The following is a 21459-nucleotide window of genomic DNA, read 5'->3' on the forward strand; positions in this document are numbered from 1 at the left end:
TGGCTTAGAGCAAAAACTCCTATTAAAAAGCATTGAAACGTTATTCTTATTAATCTCTGCATTATTCGTATGGCAAGAGAAATAAATAGAGAGATTTCTACACATGAATTTTACGTAACGAGCAGCTAATTCACATAATCGCAATAGTATACATGGTGTTCTATACGAAAATGTAGAGTTAGCGTTATAAACTAAGAAAAATTGGTTTTTCAAAATTTTTAATTTGTTATTTTATAATGGCTCAAATTTTTCAAAAATGCTCTGAAATTACTCCTTGTGACTGAGCGATTTAAAATGTTCAATAATATACAGGATATTCGATGGGAAACAGCGAGTTTCTATTGCTTAAAAAAAATAAAGTAAAAAACTTCCATTAAAAAACATGGAAAGCGTGCTCTTATTACTCCATATTATTTAAAAACTAAAAGAGATATGTATAAGGACTTCTTTAGATGAATTAAATTTAATGAATACTTAATTCACCAAATCGCGTAACATACATATATGATGCCCACGTTATAGAGCCTCAAATTTCTCGAAAACTGATAAAGGCTATATATAGCAAAATGTACTGAGGAATATTTTGTGATTGGTAGGATCATAAAATTCAATAATATATTGTGTGTTCAATGGATGAAAATCGAGTTTTTGGGAGTTAAAGAGAATCATATTAAAAACTCCCTTTGAATAGCATTGAAAATATTTTATTAATTCTTATTATGACACAAAAACCTAGAAAGATAGATATGAGGACTGCCATGGCTCAGTTAATCTTAATAAAAAGGAAATCAAAAACTCGTGCAATGTCCACACTGTCCATACGAAAAAGTAGAATTTTAGTATATCGAACTAGATAATAAAATAGACACTAAATGATGCAGTTTTTCTGCAGGTCAGCGTTTTCCAGTTTTATTATTATTTAAATTGCTCTAAACCTAATTTTGTTTTTAACGAGAGTAAACCGTTGGCCTTAAATTTCACGAAATTTACAAAAATGCCCACCGGAGCGCGAAATACACTTGCTTAACGGCAAAATTTCCAAGGCGGTGCAAAAATCTCAAGATTGCACCAATTCCATTCTAATGAACTTTACCAACTGTATAATTCTTCACAATAAATTCATACCTACGTCGTTTTTTACCACGTTAACAATACATGAGCCTTGTAGTGCGGTTCCGTGGAAATTGCACATTCAGCCATAACCACTGGGTTGCGGTATTGCATGAAGAGGTGTGTGGTATATGCCGGTGATTGATAAGGCTGGTGGGTAGTGTTGCACGCTGGGAGATGTGGGTAATAATACTGGAATGGGATAATTATTGTTTTTTGTGATTTTATGGGAAATGGGTAAGTTTTGATTAGGCCGTGGTGTGTACAAGTCTTCAAGTATGTTTGTTAGCTTTTGAGACATGAAAGAAAGGAAATTTTTTTCAAGACCTAGTAGAATCCCAGTAGAAAATTATTTGTCCTTTTCTATGCCAGTAATTTCCCTCACTCCTTGAAATCTCAGAACGAAGACAAGACTCGTAATGGGCTGATCTATGGCGACGCCGCTGCCATGGCAAAAATCGCTCACTAACTACCCCCGAACGCACACATTTCTTTTTCACGTATTCAGGGGGACCGACTTCAATAATCTCCCTTTTTTCCATATACATCCCCTGCAGAATTTTCGGCGAGGGTCGCGTTCAAAAGCACCCCCGGCTGGAATAATGACTCGCCCCTTCTCTGTCTGATGGGCGGAGATGGAGGAAGAGGGAACGATGGTCGGGCGTTTCTTTTGTGTGTAGTCGAACGAATCGACAGATGATTCGGAGGGTGGGTCACGTGACGAGGGGCCCCGCGGCGGCAGTTTCGACTTGCACCGGCTGCGCCCGACAGAAATAACGGGGGGTTGCCCTGTTCCTGTTGCCGGTTTTCAGGACCGAAATAAGGGTGGATTTGCTGGGGAACAATGGAGGATATGCATGATATTTCGGGGGATTAGAATTGCGATCGGTATCGAGAACATTTGAATTTCAACTTCCTTTAAAAGCTTTCAAAACTTGTTCTTGTTAATCTCTATATTACACGAGGACTGAGAGATGTAGGTATAGGTATTTCTATAGGTAGATTAACCTTAAAGAAAATTCAATAAACTGGATAATATATAGGGTGTTTTATATGAGAATATAGGGTTTATAAAATAGTTGTAGCAAAGTGCATTAAATAATTATTTCTTGTAACTGGCAGGCCCATAATATTGAATAATATATAGGGTGTCCAGACAAAACCAGAGGCGTGCCAGTCAAATATGGGAAGGAAAGGGGGTCATGTCGAAAAGTCCCTATGAAGCGTGCTGAAAAATTTAATTGAAATAAGTAGAGGGATTTCTATAGGGAAATTACCCTCTATGAGTAGTAAATTCCAAAAATCCGTATTATACAAGGTGTTCTATAAAAGAATGTGGGAAAACATGATTGCAACATTTTGCAAACTCATTTCAAAATCTCGATCGTAATTCGCTAGAATTTTACGTTGATGGTATAGGGGAATGTGAATCGTTTCAGATAGCTGTGTTCTAAAATTCCATGTTTTGTACCAGCTTTTGAATCATTCACTTTTGAAATATATTTTTTTACATTTTTGTGCACATGTTGATATTCCATGAAACTCTCAACTAACACAGCACTACTTCACACACTTTCCACATTATAAAATTGAATCCACAGTCGTGGCACTCATCGGCCTGTTTCTCATCTGCAAATGGTTTAACCATTAATAAACCATTAAAAAATGGTCTACTTTCCCATAGTTGAGGCGATAAGGCCCGAGGAACCCAGCATCAGTAAAAGCTCCAGGTAAAATCCCGTTTAAATGTCATCCTAGTGGGAGACAAATAGTTCTATGAGGTCTATAATTAGTAGTTAATTTTAAACGACCAATTCTAAGATTATGAATATACAGGACTAGCTGAGGTGTTGGGTTAAATTTCTGCAAATGTTAGTGCGTTTTTGTCAACCTCCATAAAACGGGTCATAAAGCGAATACGAAACCAGCCCTTTTTGAGCCGTTAAGCCTATCCAATCTTCAAATATTTGCAAGTTTCAAACATCGCATTGTGTGAAATTGGCAGGTAGAAAATATGCACCCCTTCAGGCGAGTTGGATCTATTTTCCAATATATTTTTGCCGGCACATCTGGCCTACTCGCAGGCATTATAAGGACCATATATCTGTAACCATCAACATCGTATCGCCCTCAGGACGGGTCTAGTGTAGGGATAGTAGGGAACACTCTCCCCTTCTCCCCATTAGAGATACGCAAGGGCTTTTGGTTGGAAGCAGGGGCGGAATTAGGGTTTTTGGTAGAGTCAAAATGGTGGAAAATTGCGAAGTGCCTTGGAAAAAAATTTTCTGTGCAGACTCAATGTAGATAGATTCAAAAACAGCAGTGCAAGCTCCTGCCTGTATGCGAGAGATAATAGCTGTGAATATCAGTTATTACAGGAAAAATTTTATGTGTGGTTACTCAAAAGGCAGAGACGTATTAAATACAGCCTTCCAGATATTATATAGGAATTAATAGAGAATTCTCACATTAAAAAAAACCTTCTATGTCTCTTTATATGAGATATAATGCCTGAAAAGCTGAGTTACAATCAGAATGATTTGCATTTTTATATCCTGAAATTCAGAGGTGTGCCACGCATGATTTATCAAGTATTATACGTAATGAATACACAGTCAAATATTTGACTTATTCCGCCCGAATATATGGCTACATGTCGCTGTTTATTCCGAAGTAACATCTCCGTTTTAATCAGAAAGATATACACTGTAAATGTCTAAAAATAAAAGGCATACTAGGCAGAATCTTCAAAATATTGAAGAGACCTGCTGAAATTCCTGGAAATTTTTAGGGAATTAGCTATCCAGGCCATAGTTTAGGTAGGTAAGAAGTTATACTTGAAAGACGCAATTACAAGTTGAAAATGTTGCATTTCTAGAGCCTAGAATTCAGGGGCGTACCATATTAATAACAATAAATTCGAAATTTCGACTTATTATGATCGAAAATGTAACTGTACGCCACTGCCTCTCTCGTACATAATAGTTGTGAGCACCAGATAAAATTGCCAAATTTGAACTATGCTTGGTAAAAACTTAGAGGCATAGAGAGAGAGAGAGAGAGAGAGAGAGAGAGAAAGAGAGACATAGAGATTTTCAAATGGTGGAAATTAGCACCTTAGAAAGTAGAGTTTTTTGAGAATTGTCAAATTTAAAAAGAGTATGCTACTTTACTGTTTATATGCGATATAATACCTGTAAAGTTGAGTTATCATCAGAAAACCATTATTTAAAGGAATTTTTAAAATTACGAAGCTAGATAACAAAATGGCCCCCTCTTCTACATAAACATGATAGAACAATCTGATTTAGCAACTTTACATAGGAAAAATCGGTACGATTAATTTGATATATCTTTTGAAAATAATTGTTCTGTCAGTTTTGGAGATATCCACAATCAAATTTCAAGATTACCATAAGTTCGATGATTTTTTCTCTTCATAAATTTTTGAAGAAAATTCCGAAATATATTAAATGCTGTTTTTTCCATGAATCTACTTGCATTGAACCTATAATGAGGCTGGACATCTCATTTGAGAGCCAAAGTTTAAAAAAATCCAGTTTGACGAACCTTCAATTAGTGACGCTTTCAAAACCACGATACTATGCATCGCAATGGCTCTGTATTTTCGCAACTAATTGAACTATGACAACCTCTCGAGCAGATTTTTAGAGGACAATTCATCATTTATAGAGGACACCAAGAGGATTAATTTGACATACTTTTGGCGTAAATCGCTCCACGAATTTCTGAAATATCAACGATCAAAATTGATTGACAAGTGACAAAGGTGAGTATTTCAAAACTTGGAATTTGCGAACGTAGAATTTTTGGATGTCTTTAGTTAATTTCTTCACATTTTTTAAAATATTTTTAAGATAAAAATCGCTCAGAAATTGTGTAAGTCCACCCGGAATTGAGATCACCCAGAACGCAGATAAGCGAAACACTTCTTTAGCCTTATGAAAGTACCTACACATTTTGGTATCTTGGTGGATTTGACTTAGACCGACAAGATTAATTGAATTCCGATAAAACTGCTTCACGTCTATCATTTATATAGGGGACGTTTTCCTGCAATTCCTTTAACTTGCGCAACCTCTATAGTCTGTACAATTCCTCGAACCTACATTTCTTCCATATGCATAACATCTCTGGTTGGACGTTCCATCGAACCCAAAAACGATTAAGGCATTAAATTACACCACCAGGCTCCCAAACTATACCGCACAAAACTATTTAATCTCTTCCAATCGTTATGGGTTTTTTTTTTCAAGAAGGGTCTCACACACCAGACCGAAAAGCACGCCTCAGCTCACATTCCACCCTCCCATTTCAACATGGCCATCAAGACACGAACAAAGGGTCCTTCCATGTGTTTCGACATCAGCCATATTTCTAGAAAACGTCACTCAGATATTTATGATGCCCGGCCCGATATAGACCCCCATAAAGGAAGATAGATTAACATTTTTGGGTTCAGGAAGGTTGGGTACCTCTCAGTTGAGGGGTTTCGGACTTTCGGGCAACATCATGCTTCTCGGTCGGAAATAAATTACAAAGACAGCAATATTCGTTTCGTGAAAGTGATTGAGAGGTTTTGAATCATGGGAAAGAAAGTTGGGGAGGTGGAAGTTCAGGGATGAAAGCTGTTGGAATGTCAGGGTATCAGTTAAGGTTAAGTTAGTACGCAAGTTTTCAGTCTGAAACATAAATTTCATGCAGAATCCAATATAAACCTAGTAAAAGAGCAATTTGAAAACACGCGACCACACTGCCTGTCACACAAAACAAATGCATGCGGCGGTGTTGCCAGAGTTCTCTTTGCCTCAGGCCTTAGATTCTTGAGATACAATTAAAGTGATTCCGGCAATCGAATGACGTAAAAATGACTTGCTTTTCGTACTATTTTTATTAATGATTCCCTAGTATTCGTCATTCTGACATCGTGCTAATGCGGAATTGTTCGAATCGTTTCTCAAGAATGGATCTCCTGATTCCAATTCGTTTTGGCATTTTTCAAAAGTCGCTTTGAGGAGTTTCAACTCGTTTTTCAATACCGTGTAGCTACTTTCTAAGCAATATTATGCTTTTTTCGAATGAATAAAGCTTCTTCAGCGGGACGCCCCTGATTTTGTACAATAGTTAAGATTGCTAACTTTTTTTCCGGTTTAGAAACTTTCAAATCAGTGACGTAGCTCAAATCAGTGGCGTAGCACGATCAGCCACAATAGGTACCTGTCAATTCTCCACAACTTGTCACGTGTGGAAGTTGGTTTATTAGTTGCCTTTCGTCTCTGAAATTTTGAAAATTGCATATATTTCAGTACTTTAATTTGATAAGATATTCAACGTTTAAAATGATATAATTAACCTAAGGGAAAATTGAAACAAACCATTGAAGAAATAAGACATAACAGTGGCAGCAATGTGGCAGGATATTGTTTCAATAAAGCGTCAAACTTTAACTGTCAAGATTGCAATGATGTTGAAGGAGTGTTTTTCGTTGTTGTTTTGGATTTGAACTTTCAACTGATTTTATTGAGACACCAAGTATCGAAGAGAGCTATGACATTGATTTTATGCAGTTTCAAAACTCGAAATAATTAATCAAGATTTTTCAGGTTCAGTTCTCAAGTCAGTGACCTTCTGGGGATGAAAAATATGTGGCATTGTTGCCAATGCATCTGTAAAGTCGTGAATTTCAGAACTTAATTTTACATAAAGATAAATAAATAATTAACCAGTGTTCCCCTAATAAGTGTTCCTTCTGAAGAACCGATAACTGGTAACAGTCCACTGACTTTCAACTACCTGCTTCTCCTCTACAGATTACAAAAATGCATTAGAAAGTGGTTAAAAGAAAGTGTCAAAGTGAACAATAGTGATTTGTGACGATAATGACATTGAACCAGCAAAAGGTACAGTTCAGGGTAAAATACAAAATACCGGTCAAGGTACGCACCATCAAGGAGTATCGCAAACTGAAGCGAAAAAAGAAGTTACTGGAAGAAAGTCGCAAAAAAAATGAAGTTAAGGAGTTTCTTCGTTTCCCTGATAAAGGAATAAGCAATAATTCACTAGAGATGTAAGATATGTTTTTGTCAATTTCTTTTTAAATCGTTTTCTATAGTCATTATAACCGATAAAGTTTTGAAACATGGTGGAAACCCTCGTGATACCTTCTGCAGGTAGACTGTGATTAAAACGCCTCTTTGGTACCGCCGGGTTTAGAGTCTATTGTGAGCACCAATATAAATCCCCCTGAAGCTAGGGCCAATATTTCATTTTTTAGCATTTTATTGCTGTTTTACAGCTCAAAAATGAATCTGTTTGGATGGGCTCGGATAGGTAATTTTGAAAACATCTAGTAAAAGTGCCTTGTAACAATCCTCTATACTATTTACTTTGTAATTTTCGACCTAGAGACGGAAGCTTTGGGTTCATGTCACGGACATATTCGTACTACATAAGGTATGCATACAATGTGTGTTTATGTGGGAGTGCTGATGGAAATTTAATACAGAAATTTGATGCCATTGTGGAATAAACTATTCGAAGACTGAATATGGTAAATTAACCCTAATGAAAAGCATAGTAAAAAAATCGCATGCAGCAAAATAAAGGGTGGGGGTAGGTAACATATCATGGAGATAGTTTAAGGGGCGATAGTACTTTGTAAAATAATAAAAAAATGCTAATAGACTCGTGGTCAAAAACGCACCATTTTCGATATACAGGGTGGCACCGTTTCACATTTTTTCTCTTGTTTTACGTTTTTCTTATTTATGCCTTGAATTAAATTTTTGAAAACGCAAAATGTCAAAAGTCAAAACAGAATTATTAAAATGGCTGACATTCAGCTATGGCATCCTAGATTACAGACCAGAATATGTAGTCTGAACTTTTTTAATTTATTTTGATGAATATTTTACAAATTCTACGAAAATAACGAAAAATATGAAAATACTGTAGGAGACCAAAAAGCTCAAAAAATGAAGAAGGAATTTAAATTTGGTATCAGAATTCATACAAGGTGTTTTAAAAAAATACAAAGCATAAAATGACCCAAAGAAACATAACACTCTGTGTATGGTTACCGACAATTTTGATATTTTATTGTACAGGGTCTTAAAGAAAATAGGTGTACGAAATTTCAAAAATTTAACTCAAGGTATGCAAAATGTGAAACTTTGTCACCCCAAATATCCAAAATGATGCGATTTTGATCATAGGTCTATTACATTTTTAAAAAAATTATTTTGCAGAGTACTATTACCCCCGAAATATTTCCATCGTGATATATTACACTCTGTATATAAGGTGTTCTACACAAAATAATATAGTTATAGTGACTGAAAATGAGTGAAAATAATTTTCTAAAATTTTGAAATCAAGTTGCTTAAGAACTAATAAAGCGATAGAAAAGTGTATCAAGGATTTCTTCTCTGTTATTAATAGGTTCATAATGTTGCATTATATACAGGGTGTTCTATATGAAAAAAATCTAGTTACCAGAACTTAAAGAGAATGACGTCAAAAACTGCTGTTAAACAGCATTGAAAACTCGCTTTTATTAACTCTTATATTACCGATAATTAAGACAAATATGTATAGAGATTTTTATAGGTAAACCATCCTTAATGAATAGTAAACTGAGAAAATCGGGTATACCGGATGTTCTATTTTAAAAATTGGAGTTCTGGCGCCCCAAACAAAAAAGGCGAGTATAATTGTTTGAAATTGTAAAATCGTGGCCTCACAAAGGCCCAAATTACTCAAAAACCGATGAATCTATTAATATTTACTGCAGTTTTCCTTTTACAAGCTTCTTCTACCATATCTTGCAATGTAGGCCAGATATTTCTGATCCCTGTGTGAATCAAAACATTTTCGATAAATTGGTAGGACTAGACTGAAAACATCGTATTTTACGACCGAACTTTCTCAATAAACCAGAACGTTGAAAGGATTTATCGTTTCGATTTGGGTAATTTCTTCTTCGTGTTAAACGCAGTACAAAGAAGTGTTTCTGCATGGGCTGTAACTAATGTTAGGAATTTATATAATCAACAAATTCACAATTTTTACTTCTTTTCTCTTGAAACCAACCAGACAACTGATTTAATAGTAAACAGTCCATCTACATGCACCCAGATAATCCACCCTCTGGACAAATTTAATAAAGGTTTAACTAACTGTAGTGCCCTCTTCGAAATCCCTCCGTATATCGCATATCTCCCCTGCCGAGACTGGGGAGCAATCGTTGCGTAAAAATGGAAAAAACTCCACTATTCCCCATGGAAAAAGGAGCAGGAAGCGACGGGAGAGGAACATCCAGGGAATGTAATAATTGCATTTTCGGGCTCAAAGTCACGTAGAAGCTTGTATACGTATAGAAAAAGTCGTGTCTGGAATTCCTACAGCCCCAAATATCATGATTCCATTATGTAAATCTGATATGATGAGGAATAAGGCGAGAAATTTCCATTGAAATGGGGAACGTCAATCTTTCTTTCCGAACAAAACTTCTTCAATTATTAAAAATGTTCTCTTTTGAATTTCAGAACGCAACACTATAATAACTTACAGCAGCAACAGCAGCAGCAGGAACAGCAGCAAGCTGACAGTCTTTCGCAGCTACAGCATAAACAGCCTTTGAAAGACACAACGAACACTCCATCGAAACAAAAATTGAATAATAGTGAAGAAGCACAGGTTAACAGTCAGGAACCTTCTTCCACACAGGACAACGTAACCAATCATCAACAAGGTAATATTAAGCGAGTCATATCATAAATTCCCCTTAAAAAGCATTGAGAACTTGCTTGTATTAATATTTAAATTGCTCGAGAACTGAGAGATACGGGTATAGGTATTTTTATACGTAAATTAGCCACATTGAGCAATAACTAAAGTAAGTTAAAAAGAAGAGTTTTAGCGTCATAAACTAAGCGAAATTAAGTTCGAAAAACAGATTTGCATACATAGAATTGCACACTATCTTCAGTTAAAACCAGAGAGGAAAGAACCCTTATTGATCTTTTCAATTGTTTTCCTTATTTTTATTATTTATTTTTATTAATTAATTTTTTTTTCTTTAGTCGTATATGTAAGTGGAGGGAGGGGATGTTGTTTGAGGAGCAATAGATTTTATTTCACACTATTTTCAGTTAAAATTTACTTACTGAAAATAACCATTTTCTCTCTCACCTCTTTCCAGGGTCTCGTTCACTTCAGTGCTTAGAAACCCTTGCTCAAAAGGCCGGAATTCACGACATAACCGCGGATGATTGTAAATATGATGTTGCCAACACACTACTGAACTTGGACAGGGGGCACGAATTTATCAAGCAGAGCGTAGACGCGACGATGGCAGATATTAACAAACAAGTTAGTAGTTAGTTTTGCAACAAAATCAAAACATCTTCATCTAACACTGACAACCTTCAGCAAATCGTGGACGCTAACGGTCAAACGGTGCAACAACAGCAACAGCAACAAGACCAGCAACAATTCCAGCAGCTGCAACAACAACAACAACAGCAACAGCAGCAACAGCAACAGTTGGTACAGGCGCAAAGTCCTCATTTACAGCAAGTCACCGTGAATGCTCAAGGTGATTTTTGGATTTTTTCTCTAACTTTTGGTGATTAGTTTCTTTTATAGGACAACAATGCATTCAAACTGCTACCAACATGGGTCCTCCTCAGCAGCCCCAACATGCTGCGCCCATGCATCAGCAACAGGTAGCTCAGCAGGGACAGCAAGTGCAAATTCAGACCCAAGGAGGGCAAGTTTTGGCAGCGGCGGCGCAGACTGGTAGCACTACCATTACTACCATGTCTCCTTTGCAACAGAGTCAACAAGCTGCTCATCCTCAACAAGTAAGATATTTTTTTTGGGGAGAATAATGATAACGAGTACGATTTTTACTAGGTGGATTGGGGTCACGGTCGGGTGCAAGTAATTCAACAACAACCGCAAAACCCCATGTATTTGCAACAGCTCTACAATCCTCAAGGGCAATTATTGATGCCTAGCAACATTGCCCTGCACCCGAGCATAAATCCCCAACAGATTCAGGTAGGCCGCCAAATATAAATTATTTCAAAGGTTAATGACTTATAAATTCTTCAGGTGATAGCTAAACCCTTTCAAGGGAACCAAATAGCCGCCCCCCACATGATTACTGCCACTCAGGGGAAGCAGGTGCTTCAAGGTAGTCAAGCGACCACTTTTCCCGGGTATACGACCATTCCCACCATTCCGACCACCCAGAACCAGCAGACCTTGGTGTTTAGTCAACTAGGGGTCATTAGTTCGCAACCCAATATACTGCCCAACCATTCCGCCCAGGGCAACGCCCAAGTCACTCAGCAAAAGCCCCAGGAGATGCATAAGGTATTATACAAAGCGGCTATTTTAATTATGCACAATTTGGCAATACCGCGTTTGGCAATTGTTTTTCACCAAATTTGACAGGAGCACACATGTATCGACGGAGACAATGTTGCAAGATGGGGCAATAAATCTGTGGTTTAAGAATTATTTCTGTTATTACCGAGAAAAATGATATTTACTGCATAAAGTGATTTATAATTTTAATTCAGATTTAAAGAGAATAGTGTTTATAACGGTCCAATTTGTATTCATTCGGTTCTAACTCGATCCACTCCATTTGAAAAAGAGAATTGGACCGCCATTTGGACGCTATACATGTATCGGTAATCGGATCAAATCTTCCGATGTATACGTGCTCATTTGAGTTTCTCTCAATTAAAAAAATTTTTTTACATAAAATCTGTGTTCCAAGGAATTTTGATTCAATTTAAGTTCTGTAATTACATTCAAGAACATAATATTTTCAATTTATTATTTCTTCTAGGGGTGTCCCCGGTTTTTGATATTTATCCCTTCAGTGTTGCCTATGACTTTTGGCCCAAATTAAGTTCTTGAAATTTGGAAATATGTACTCGATAATTTTGTTTTTTTCAAATCGACGTGTTCAGTGGGGTACCGAGCAATCTAAAAATTGGTTTTTCATCATTGACCTTCAAACGAGACTTAAAGAGTAGGTAATTGATTTGATGAGTTCGAAATGGTGCGATGAGTAATTTTTTGCATAAAAACTTACTTTCTCAATGATTCTCGCCGTTTCTTGTAGTTCAGTATTTGTTCCTCCAGCTTTTGGACAAGTGAGGAAACAGCCAATTTAATTAATGTCTAACCTGAAGGACACTTGCCTGCTGTGACTTTTTATAAAAATGCAGATAACGGGTACTTAAAATCGATAGAGTTCAACCAAAATTGGTACAAATAAGTCTCTTCTTATTTTTAACCAATGTCCATTTGGAAGGACATTTCCCTCTTGTAATGGTTGACTTGCCTTTTCTTGGATTCATGGATAGAATCGACTTAGAAAATTCTATATCATACAAAATCTTAATTCTAAGGCCAATTTTTCATAGTTATCCGATTAGTACTAGCGAACATTTTTTTGTCCAATACAGGTAATGGGCCAAAAGGTTCAAATGCAAAAGGTTGCCCCTAATACTGGCGCAGTGGCGCAAACACAACCGCAACAGGGCCAATGCGTTCAAGTGTCTCAAGCCATGATAGGAACGCAACCGACCACGCAAATTATCAGCCCCATCCAAGTAAGCCGGCTGCGGTCGATTGCTTCTTCTGTAGTCTAGAAAAGTTCATTTTGTAGCTTAGAAAAGCCTGTGTGATTTTCGAAATTTTCGCATGAAAACTTAGGTATTTATGGCCCTGAAGAAAAACTGATTTGACTACAGAGAGTACGTTTCAATAACTTTAGTGCGACGTTAAAAGAATTTAGAAACTTCCACATAATATAATTTAGTTGAAAATGCTTGATGAAGATACCATCTACTTGATATGGTTTACAAAGATGGTTTGATAGAAGTTTCATATGCGGAAATCAGGAGTTTTGCATGGTATTTTTGCATGATTCAACTCCAATGAACACTATTGCTTTTTCTTTCATTTATCTTTTTTAACATTTTTTTAATGGTACTTCTTCTTTCTAGCCGGGAGGCCAACCAATGCAGCTCGCTGCCAACAGCTTCCCATGGCAGTTTACCGCCAATGGGATTCCGCAAGTGTGGGCCACCAACGGGCTCCAATCTCAAGCCCTCCTAGCACCCAATCCCATCTTTATACGCGGAACCCAAGCTGATGGCTCGCCGGGAATGTTTATTCAGCAAAATCCTCAAACTACCATTCAGACTCAACAAAATCGTTAGTAGTTTTTAAGATAATTTTGAGTCGAGTCACACTCAATTCTGGATTGTAGAGGCTATAGCAGCCCAAGGAGCTGTCGCTCAAGCTGCCAAGCAGACCAGGCCCATTAACGAGAACATCCAACCCAAACAGCCGACTCGGCCTTTGAATATATTACCGTCCAATGCGACAATCCGACCAGCAAGCTCAGTTTCTACTCAAACTATTGGAGCACAAACTCCGGTAAGTCCTTCAAATATGCAGCAATTGGTGTAAATTAGCCACAATCTACACAAATTTAATAATTTTGAAGCTAAATCTTGTATTTAATAAAATACAGGATGTCCCGAAGATGAGGAAAAGTCCTATTATTGTTTTCCTGTGTAATATAACAAGTGCGTTGAAAATTTTCGATGCATTTTAGGGTAATGCAGGGGTATGCACGAGTGCAGTTTGGAGCGAAAAGAAGCACGAGTGCACGTAATGCATCACCGCTCTTTCCCGATCCAGATTGCAGGATTGAATATTGTTCGAGTTATTTTTCATACGTGTTTGTGACCACTGGGGCCTCAATCGTTACTTAATAACGGAATACTTGATTTTTGGTGTAAAACAGGTAGTGAATGAAGTTCTCATAAAAAATTCTTTAAAATTTACATGTACAATCAAAACTGCCTCAATAGTTAGTAATAAACACGCACTTTTCCAATTTTTTTAAAGACACTCTGTATGCATTTCCCAACACTTGTGAATCAATACAAGAATTTAGCTTCAATTTAATGCTTTTTTGGAAACACTACAATTTTGGTTCTATGTATGTATAATTACCTTTTCGGGAATTAGACATATTCGTCACAGGCTATGGGAAAAGCTGCTTCCAAGGTTAGGCCCAAAGCTCCTCAGATCAGGTCCCCTGCCCCGAAAGCGGATGCTGCGAATCAAACTCAGATGAAGTCGTATACTAACTTGCAGCCTCATCATATTGTTCAAGGCAATAAGTAAGTTTGGTTTTTTAATTTATTAATTTCCATTTATCCTTCAGAACCCCTTTTGCACGACTCTGAATGATTAGAAGCCGATTAGCGAATTTTGGGTATTAAAAGAGAAGTTTTCAAGCATTAAAAGCCATTCGAGTAAATTGGTGTTTTCTGGGGTAAATTTCAAAACCACTTTCGTACATCTCTGAATTTTTACTAATTAGCTAGAAATATCGAAATTTGTGAGATTAATTTTTACATTGCCAAAATACGCTCAAAACATTGGCGGAACCAGGTCTTTTAGTCTTAATAATTTTCCCGAAAGTACGAATTAAGGTACTCGTTACAGACTCAAAGTCTCCGAGAATTCCTGCTGTACGCTTATATTTTATGTAATCGAAAATTATAGAGTTTTTACACCTATCCAAGCCATTGGCGTACCTTATTTTATTTTGCAGCCATGATTATGTTTTAAAAATTCGAGGTTAAAAGTTTCCAGTTTCTCTCGGGTATATTTTTAAATCCTTTCTGCACGCCGTTGGTTTCTGCATAAACACCTTCGAAATCTCTCTCGCGTGTCTCTGAATTATTACGGATGAAGATGCAAATTTGGAAAATTAAAGATCTGAACCGGTTTTCTAGCACTTAATATGAGCCTATGGTAAGGCCTTAAAACTCGACCTATTTTTATACAGAATGTCCTCTATTGTATGCGACTTTCTGAATTTTATGCAATTTACATTTTTAAAGCAATACCCAAAAATTCGTGGAAATATGATACTATGTAGCATAGCGCAGTAGCTGTTATTTGCTATGTTACTCTTCAAGTGATAACATTCAAAGACAAGGTTTGTTAATATTATAGCGGCATATGTGATGATAGAAGGCATATTTTATCTAATCAGATAATAATTTGTAAAAATTCCTCTCAAAAAATCTATTTTCGGAATGCGCGCTTTTGCACCTATAAGTAGCACACTCGTCACGTCCTACACTATCAATCCACATAGTTTAAATCAACAATCTTTTACTCACATTTACTACATACAATCTCCCTAATAGGATGCTGTTGATGAACACGTCAACAGGCATGACGACAATGACTCAAAGCTCCCCGGCAACATTGACAAATCAACAAAAACAAGTGCAGCAAGCACAACAGGCCACCAGTCAGCAGCAGATGCAACAAGTAACATTGCAGCAACAGCAAGTAATTCAACAGCAACACGCTATGCAGCAGTATCAGATTCAACAGGGGCAACAAGCGCAGCAACAGATTCAAGCCAAACCTATGATGAGTAAGTTGGGATTGATTTATTTTGATTTTGAATCTGGGAGAATGTGTCAAATTGACGTGTGTTCTTGGGTTTGATTGTGACGTCAGAGATATAATGTTTTTCAATGTCAAAAAGTGACATTTCAAGTGGGTGTTAGTTTTGTTGAAGAAAGTGAGCGATGCTGTCAAAGTCATTGACACTTAGATGGCTCATAAACTTAGAAATTTTCGAAGTCTCGCGTGAGTCACGGCGTTACAATCTACAAAATACGAGAGTTCATGTGGGTATTAAAAAAGGCCGAAGATCAGCTTCTCCTCCTGGAACAGCAAAACTACCTAAACTCACTCGAATAAGTAGAGTTAATAAGTTATGTTGTGATATAGTATCTCCTATGTAATTTTGCCTTGTTTTTCACAGTTCAGACCATCCAAGGAATTCCTCAACAGCAAATTCAGATGACTGGGGATCGGTCTATTATGCCTGTGCAACAGGTGCAACAGCAATTGCAGCAGCAAATGTCCGGGACTTTGCAGCAGGGAATTCCACTGCAACCCAATTTAGTCACTCAGCCGATGAATATGCAACAAATTCATCCAGTAAGTATATGAATTAAACTGGAGAAATTGCCAAAATCATCAGTTACATTCTATCATTCGCTATATCATTTGAGTGCAAGTTTCTAATATTGATCTCCTTCAATTTATTGGTATTCTAAGATTTTTTGAAAATGTGAATTTTAACTGAGTTTATAAGCTTGCTCTGTTGTGTATGTCCTGCATCGTTTCTATGGAAGTTATTCTCCCGGTAGTGCTCACTGGATTTTTTAGCCCCTAGAGGGTTCTTTTTTGATAAAACAACAGCTAAAAAATCGTTTTTGCAGTTACAAAATTTCGAGTTTTCTCCTCTTATAAATTCTTCTCAGTGGTCACCAGATTTGGATAAACAAGATTTAATAGTCTCTCCCTCTGCCACTGTTTCATAAACATGAGAATACAATTTTTCGAATTTTTTAGGAGGATTTTTAGGATTGCTTGCTTTAGGATTATTGCTAAAAATATATCAAAAAAGCACATTTTTGCATTCAGCATATTTCAAAATGTTGTGTCCTTGGAGTTCAGTATCTGTTTTTTCTGCCATTGTTCTGCTTCTAACGTGTTTCTCCTGTTTATATTATAGATTGAAATCAATTATCAAACAAATTTTGAACAAATTCTCCTAAAATAATTTTAAAAAATTGGCAATGATGCTTTGAAGCCCTTAATGTTTGTACGTACTATCTATGGCGCAATATTGCCGCATTGACTTAAGAGTTTGTCCCAATGTTGTAGAATTTATAGTAAATTGAATTTTCAGTGGTTTCAGAGGTTTTTGTGAAAATTTTCAAAGGAAATTGCAATGCAACGAAACATATTAAAAGCTCTAGTATGTTCTTTAAAACTGTTCCGGCACCTTAAAATAATTTTCTTTGCGATCTGTTTCTTATTTAAAACCAGTTTTCAACACTTGAAAACGATTTTTTAGTTTCCAAACTGGTGCATAAAATTTTGTGAGTATTTTATTATTCGAAACCATCATAAGAGTTTTTTTTACAATTTTTTTCAATTACGAACACCACAATCTCTCTCTTTTTTCAGCAACAAATTGCTCAAATGACCCAACCAGGTACCATCCTCACAGGCCAGATTCAGCAAGGTGGAGCGACTCAGACTGTGGTGTCTCAGGTCGTGACTCAGGCCGGACAACCAATGCAACAACTGCATCAGATTACTGTTGCGTCTGCGCCTCAACAGCAACAACAGCAGCAACAGTTAAATCAGCAGCAAGCGCAGCAGCCGCAACCTCAACCGCAACAAGTAAATAATAGTTTATTTAAGAATTGTTGAAAATTGAGTGTTTGTGTGAGCATAGAAAACAAAAAATTACAAAATTAAGCGTATTAAATATTTAAAAAGTTATTTAAAACCTGTAAGATTAAACAAAAAAAATCTGCGCTATAAAACTCATTCATTCACGTTAGTTCACGTTAGTTGTCAGGCCACTGATCCCAAAAAAGTAAGCATAAATTGAATATAGCTTAGCTCAATTTATGTTTTAGCTCACTTGAGTTGTTCCACTAGAAATAACGTTGATGTTGCAGATAGAGTTAATTTGATAATAATATATTCCTTATGGGAGAGCTTAAATGAGCGAATAGTGCCTTAATGTGCTTGTTTAATTAAAAATTATGCCTTTGAAAAATATATGCTTTTGTAGTTATTTCAAAAGATTTCTCAGGTTCCCTTGCCACCAGTTGTACCCCCCGTGGCCGATAAAGAGGAGGCACCTAGTCTTGGCCAGGACCAGGTACCACCAGTCCAAACAGTACCTGTAACAACCACAGTTGACACTTCTATAAAGGAAAGCAGTGGTGTTGACGGTAAGTGTTACATAGAAAATTTCAAATGTTTCATGGGTTTTTACTCAATCAATGAAACCCCACATCCAGTCATCATTAGTGGCATTTCAAACCTAAAACTTGCTGAAACTATGAGTAATTTTCCCTTTCTAAAAAGAAATGTTATGAATCAGCTATAAAATCATTTTTTATAGCTTCCACTGCAGCTGCCAGTGACCCCAAAGAAGCCACTCCTACAGTTGCTCAAGACCCTAAATTGCCTCCAGCGGGAGAAACCCCGGGGGTGCAGCCAGTACCCCTGCCTGGTACAGTACCATCACAACCTGCCACGACCAGCGGAGGGGAAGTTGGTCTACCAGTGGCGGCGACGGCCGAGGAAGTGAAGGAAAGATGCCCTCCTAAGGCAATGGTAAAGCCTCAACTTAGTAATAAAGTAAGTTTGTGTGTTAATTTCAATTTTTCAAAGCCCTTTAACTCAAAAAAACCTTTTTTTAAATAGGTTTTGACTCATGTAATTGAAGATTTTGTGATACAAGAATCTTCAGAACCGTTCCCTGTTACCAGAAGTGGAATGATTGGAGATTTGAAGCGGCCCCATTCAACCAACGACCATGAAGATGACCCATTACGTAAGTGGTTTTTTCTTAAATTTTAGTATTTAATTAAAGGTTTTCTTTAGGGAAAAAAGGCCTGTTATCTCCCAGTGCTTTATCTCCCAAAGGAGATTTGGCTAAATGTGAATCTTGCGGTGTAATTGATCACAAATCCAAGTTCAAGAAGAACAAACGATTCTGCTCTGCTGTCTGCGTCAAAAGGTAGCCTTAATTGTCCTAAATAATTGATATTTAATTGTGAATATTTAACTTTTAGTGGTAAGAATAAGGATGATAAGAAGAAGGAGGAAATCGGATCTGATGATGGCAAAGCTGAGAGTACTAGTGCTTCAGGGGCCAGCGATGAACCGAAAGTGGATCCTCTGAAATGGGGGGTGAGTACCCTTTTTGCGTTATTTCATATTTAAATTCTCCAAACAATACAATGAATGGATTTACAATAGAGAACAAAATCCATGGTATATACCAGATCAATATTTGGAATAGTTCCATTCTACTTTTCCAGATGGCAGTCTATGTATTGATCGGGGAGCGTATTCTTGAAATAGTGAAACATTTTTAGTTGCATTTAGATTACCGTTAGATGCCGCTAGATGTACAGGGTGATCATTAAAAACATTTCTTGTATAAGAATACTTGCAATCTAGCGTGAGAAAATCAAAGTTAAGTTTTATACTTTTTCAGAAAAGTTGCTAAAATTTCAGTTCAATTTTGAGAACCTCTAACTTCATTACATTTAAAGATACAAATTCTTACTGGATGCTGTAATATATAGATTTAATGGTACATTTTAAATTAAATTACAGCAAAAGTTTCATGGGAATAAATTACAGATGCGCAAATGCTTATTTTTGCACCCTTTTTGGAGGAGTTTTGGAGCGATTTTGATAGCCTGTTAAAGAATTTCACTTTAGGGATATAACCATGTAGTTATCTTGAAATTTAGTTATTTTTAGGGGGATAAGATAATTTCAAGTTTGAGAAAGGGCGCCAGATGAGTTTCTATGAATTAAAAAAATTCTAGTTTAAACAAGAAATTCTTTAGTTCATAGCGAAACAGAGTTTGGTGAGCAAATTTAAAAATTATTTATTGATTGAAAGTGCGTTCTGAAACCATCCACAATTACGCAATTTTTATAAAACTCCATGCAAAAATACCAGTTACCGCAAAAATTCCTCCTATTTTTTTAAATCCCATGTTTACATAACTTCAATTTCTGTACCATTATGATAAATAAACCGGGTTTATTTAGGATTAATCGATGTTTGTTTTATTAGTAAACGAGGCCGTTCAAACTTAAACCAGTTAATATTCTGAGTTCGAAGGAAAATTATTACGCTGAGCATTTTAGAGACACAAATTCGTTTAGTTTTTTTTTACGAGTATAAACTAGGTCCAAAAACCACAAAAGCAGCACGTGAACTGCGCTGGGTGGGTGGAGAGGATACTCTCTCTGATCGAAAAACGCTTTTTTGGTTTTTAAAATTTTGTAACGGGGACGAATTCCTCATGGTTGAACGTTACCATGAAAGTGGAAGATCCGTTGTCGATGATGGCGCCCTGACTGAAATTAGTGAGGCTGATCTACGCCAATTTATGCAAAAATTGTCACGCAGCTGGATATTTCAGATATGACCATTAGAAATCATATTCATCAAATGTATAAGACAAAAAAGCTGGAAAAATAGCTTCTTCACAATTGGCCAACCACAATTTGTTGAATCGCTTGTCCATCACGTCTTCTCTTTTGTCTAGGCTAAAAAATAAATTTTGACTTGATTATTATTTTGGATAAATAATATTTAGTATATTTGTTTGCTGTATTTTTTGCTCATAATAACAAAATGACAACTTTTTGTGATACTTGGTATATTTGCTGAGATAAAAAAAAATTCGTTTCAAGAGTACACCTCCCTTTTAATGCATTAGAAGCCTCATGGTTGCTCCCACATAACACATTTTCCTCCTTGATTGGTCGTGTTAACGTGTTCAAATTTCTTTACTTCTAACCTTATTTCCAGGTCCAGGAAGTGTTCGAATTCATCAAAAACTTGCCAGGTTGTTCTGATTATGCTGAAGATTTCCTTATCCAGGAAATAGATGGACAAGCACTGATGTTGTTGAAGGAGGACCATTTAATGACTGCCATGTCCATGAAACTTGGCCCTGCGCTGAAAATCGTGGCCAAAATCGACGATATGAGAATAGATAAAGAGCCTCCAAAACAAGTTTAAGTTAAGTAAGTTTTTTTTTATCAAGACTGGTGTAGTCTATATAATTTATAAATTTGTTTCAAAGTGTATCATATTTTTGTTAAGTGATTATGGTAATGTAATTGAGGAAGGATCTGATTTAAACGTTTTATAGCCAATTTTACGACGTTATGACCAAGTTCTCTAGTTTTATAGAGAATATCTCGTGTAGTATAACATATAATTATTTTAAGATTACCGTCAGCACTCACTACTTAATTATCAGTGTAAATAAATGTATATTATATAAATCCAGATTTCTTAATTTAGTGGCTCAAAATTCGCTCTAAAATAGAGCTACATACAAGCCAGGTATATGTAATTATAATGTAAATAGTTCTTCAATAGTCATTAAAAAGATAATTTAATTTCGATTAGTTACAAATTACTTAAACTGACAAAATTGTGTAGATGCACTGTGTTGAAATGTCGGAGTATGTTGTAATAATGTGCAATTTATATGACTAGTGTAGTAATAATTATAAGGCTTTCAGTCTGTGACGAAGCGATTCAAATAAGGATGTTTGTTACTTTTAAAGTACTGCCACTTTATGATTAACAATAAATTTGTAATTTATATAATT

At 36.3% G+C, this 21459-nt stretch overlaps 1 protein-coding gene across 1 annotated transcript; it reads left to right on the plus strand.

The window, feature by feature from the left end:
* Positions 1 to 5641: 5641 nt before the first annotated feature.
* LOC136419300 (polyhomeotic-proximal chromatin protein-like) lies at positions 5642 to 21457 on the plus strand. Its single transcript, XM_066405528.1, has 21 exons — positions 5642 to 5787; positions 6942 to 7198; positions 9678 to 9883; positions 10334 to 10503; positions 10564 to 10729; positions 10780 to 10997; positions 11050 to 11196; positions 11251 to 11514; positions 12624 to 12770; positions 13167 to 13377; positions 13433 to 13602; positions 14203 to 14357; positions 15399 to 15634; positions 16031 to 16209; positions 17248 to 17466; positions 17867 to 18029; positions 18203 to 18441; positions 18508 to 18637; positions 18688 to 18823; positions 18879 to 18996; positions 20645 to 21457. Exons 2-21 carry the CDS (start codon positions 7011 to 7013, stop codon positions 20855 to 20857), a joined length of 3675 nt encoding a protein of 1224 aa, XP_066261625.1. The 5' UTR covers positions 5642 to 5787; positions 6942 to 7010; the 3' UTR covers positions 20858 to 21457.
* Positions 21458 to 21459: the final 2 nt, after the last annotated feature.

This window comes from Euwallacea similis, chromosome 2, assembly GCF_039881205.1.
Source record: "Euwallacea similis isolate ESF13 chromosome 2, ESF131.1, whole genome shotgun sequence".
In the NCBI taxonomy this organism is placed as follows: domain Eukaryota; kingdom Metazoa; phylum Arthropoda; class Insecta; order Coleoptera; family Curculionidae; genus Euwallacea; species Euwallacea similis.

Coding starts and splice junctions, on each gene's coding strand:
- LOC136419300 (XM_066405528.1), top strand. CDS start 7,011: ATGACATTGAACCAGCAAAAGGTACAGTTCAGGGTAAAATACAAAATA. Junction 10,730..10,779: donor AGTCACCGTGAATGCTCAAG/GTGATTTTTGGA, acceptor TTTCTTTTATAG/GACAACAATGCATTCAAACT. Junction 18,638..18,687: donor CCATGAAGATGACCCATTAC/GTAAGTGGTTTT, acceptor GGTTTTCTTTAG/GGAAAAAAGGCCTGTTATCT.